Genomic DNA, 2500 nt, shown 5'->3' with positions numbered 1-2500 from the left:
GGTAGGGCGTAAAGTGCTTTAACGGGTTTCCACTCCAGTCACGTTGAACGTTGGAATCCAACAACATCAAATCAAGATCATGGCCATTAATTCCACCAAAACTACGCTGGACGATTTCCCAAGACCTCGGAGAAAGCATGGCATCGGAGCGAGACAATCTTCTGGAAAACCAATCTGCCTCGTTCAAGTGAGAAGGAACAAAAGACATTTCTAGGGACATGTTCCTATCCACCAAGAACTGGAAAATCAATTGCTACGTGCCGTTCACTCCTCCACCGAATCGCCTTTTCCCAACTATCAAGGAAGCTCCAAAACATAATTTCCTCTCTCAGATTCGGAGAGAAATTCACCTCACCACCTCCGGAAGCCTGCGAGATTGACGCCGCCATTTCTCTGATGTAAAATTTAGTCGCTGGGAAAGCCAAGGAGAATGAATTGCACTTCCCCATTAGCCTCTGCAAAGACTTCAAGTGGATAGTAGATTCACGCAAAAGTATCTGCTCGCGTAGCTGAGCAAACTTCATCTTCTTATCTTCAGGAATGCAAAAGGCCTGGGCTACAGAATCCACTATCATGCCTAAATAACAAATCCTAGTTACAGGCCCAAGAACACATTTGGAGAGGCCCAAAAAATAACCGAGGTTTACAAGAACCGAACAGACTATATACAAAGCCGCCACCGCAGATTGATAGCTGTATTCCGACGTCCTCTCCGACAATGGGCGTGACCAAAACCCCTTCACAGCAAACAGTTCCCCATTCAAACGGTCATCAATATACAGAGAACATGCGACCCCCAAACCCCTGAAAAAATTTGTCGGACCCAAACCCACAGTCTGGTAAACAAACGGAGAATTTTTCCCACCAAAAGGAAGCGTAACTCCAACGAGCCACCACCCCAGCCACTCAATACCAAAAAACTGCTGAGAACTAGTAGAAAGCAAAATATGGTCATAACCAGACTTGTCATCAATCTTACTCATGTAGGAGTTGGGATACACGAAGCGAGGCACCCCAACCAGCGTTTCCAGTGAAAAGGGAGTGTCTGCCATCCACAAATTTAAAAACCGGGCATCAATGCATAACCTTGGCTTTTGCGGTTCAATCGTCATAGGAAGGACGAGATGGGGCGGCGGCACTTCAGCCACTTTACCCCAAACACGGATCGCCCCTGTTTCAATACGCTGTAAAATTGTTTCCGTAACAAACTTCGAAAACTGTTTGCAGGAGTAGTGATTCTTGAAAATCATAGTAGGGGGTTCCGCACTCTCATACTTTATGCCCATAAAAGCTCCCTTAAAGGGCTTCATGAACTTCTTGACATCCACCCCATGCTCCAACCATTCCAAGACATCCTTCGCAGGTTCGTACCCGGCCAAAATTTTTTCCCAGAGTTCAATTCGAGTACGAAGTTGACCCGAACGAAAGGAGTCTGGATCACGAAACAACAGATCCCGTAAGATGGGAGTTTCCCCCGCAACAATGCCTTGAACATGGGTTAAACAAGCGTCTTCTGAAGTCATTTTCTCCGAACTCGGATTACCCTCCCAAGACAACCATCGGATTTTGCCATGCTTGCTTCTTTCCTCCGCCTCTAACGGCATAAAGGTCATCGTATCTCCCTTGAGACGTTTTGACTTAGGCTAGAACCAAAACACCGAAAAAAAAAAAAAAGAGAATCAAAAGGACGTACTTAAATGGAGACTGCAAATCCGAGTTCAGAGGAAATGACCACCCTAGCCCGAGTAATCGGGCTCAAGGGCATGCCTAAAGGCAAAACGCTTGTGGGGTCATTCTCCCAACCTCGAGACCACAGACTAAAGGAAAAAAATAAAACATCACATATTTAATAGTGTCTTTACACTTTATTATTGTCAATACAAATATCAAGACAATCCCGATTTCCATTCCAGAACAGGAAAACTTCCAATGATTTCACAATCTTAACGTTTATCTGGGCAAGAGCGCGAAATATGACCCGCCTTTCCACACACCCAGCACTTTCTCGCCGACGGCGGCCTGGGGCTGTAATTGGAGCCACGCCTTTGGTATGGAGCTGGAGGCCTACGCGTCCGTCCAGTGAACGAAGGTTGACTTACTGCCGCGTGCGGCTTAGTTGCCTTGGAAATAACCTTTGCCACCTCGGCCTCATCCTTAGACGCCACCAACTTTATTAACACCTGTTGAAGGCACGGGTTGCCTAATAAAGGACGGCACTGCCTCAGCACTACTTCAAATCGTAAAGCTCTTTCATCCTTTCTTTCCTTGGTGACATTAACCACTTCATCCAGGGCGGCGATCGCCGCATATGGATCAAAAAGAGCAGCTGGGCGCGAGATCACCATTTGGAGAGTAGACAGCGCGCACTCGATTGCCGATGAATCGATTTTCTTCTTCCACTCATCCAACTCCTTCTTGAGTGAACTGACCGTTGTGTTCGGAATCTAACAAAAGGAGAAAACGCCATATAACTCCTTGATATCCTTAAGCCAGTCCCTAC

The 2500-nt window shown here is 46.5% G+C and overlaps 2 protein-coding genes across 2 annotated transcripts in view; both read right to left on the bottom strand.

Moving 5' to 3' along the window:
- Window positions 1-224: 224 nt before the first annotated feature.
- On the bottom strand, window positions 225-1613 carry LOC138005373 (uncharacterized). Its single transcript, XM_068851613.1, has one exon. The coding sequence runs from the start codon at window positions 1611-1613 to the stop codon at window positions 225-227; it is 1389 nt and encodes a 462-aa protein (XP_068707714.1).
- LOC138008984 (uncharacterized) overlaps window positions 890-2500 on the bottom strand; it is a 2988-nt gene continuing 1377 nt past the window's right edge. The window contains exon 2 of the mRNA XM_068856280.1: window positions 890-2444. Within this exon, the coding sequence (XP_068712381.1) occupies window positions 1944-2444 (501 nt within the window). The 3' untranslated portion in view covers window positions 890-1943. The remainder of the gene's footprint in view (window positions 2445-2500) is intronic.

The sequence above is a fragment of the Montipora foliosa genome, chromosome 6 (genome assembly GCF_036669935.1).
Source record: "Montipora foliosa isolate CH-2021 chromosome 6, ASM3666993v2, whole genome shotgun sequence".
Classification (NCBI taxonomy): Eukaryota; Metazoa; Cnidaria; class Anthozoa; order Scleractinia; family Acroporidae; genus Montipora; species Montipora foliosa.
Note: the sequence above shows the minus strand (reverse complement) of the source record. Positions and strands in the feature narration are given on the sequence as shown.

Coding starts and splice junctions, on each gene's coding strand:
- LOC138005373 (XM_068851613.1), bottom strand. CDS start 1,613: ATGACCTTTATGCCGTTAGAGGCGGAGGAAAGAAGCAAGCATGGCAAA.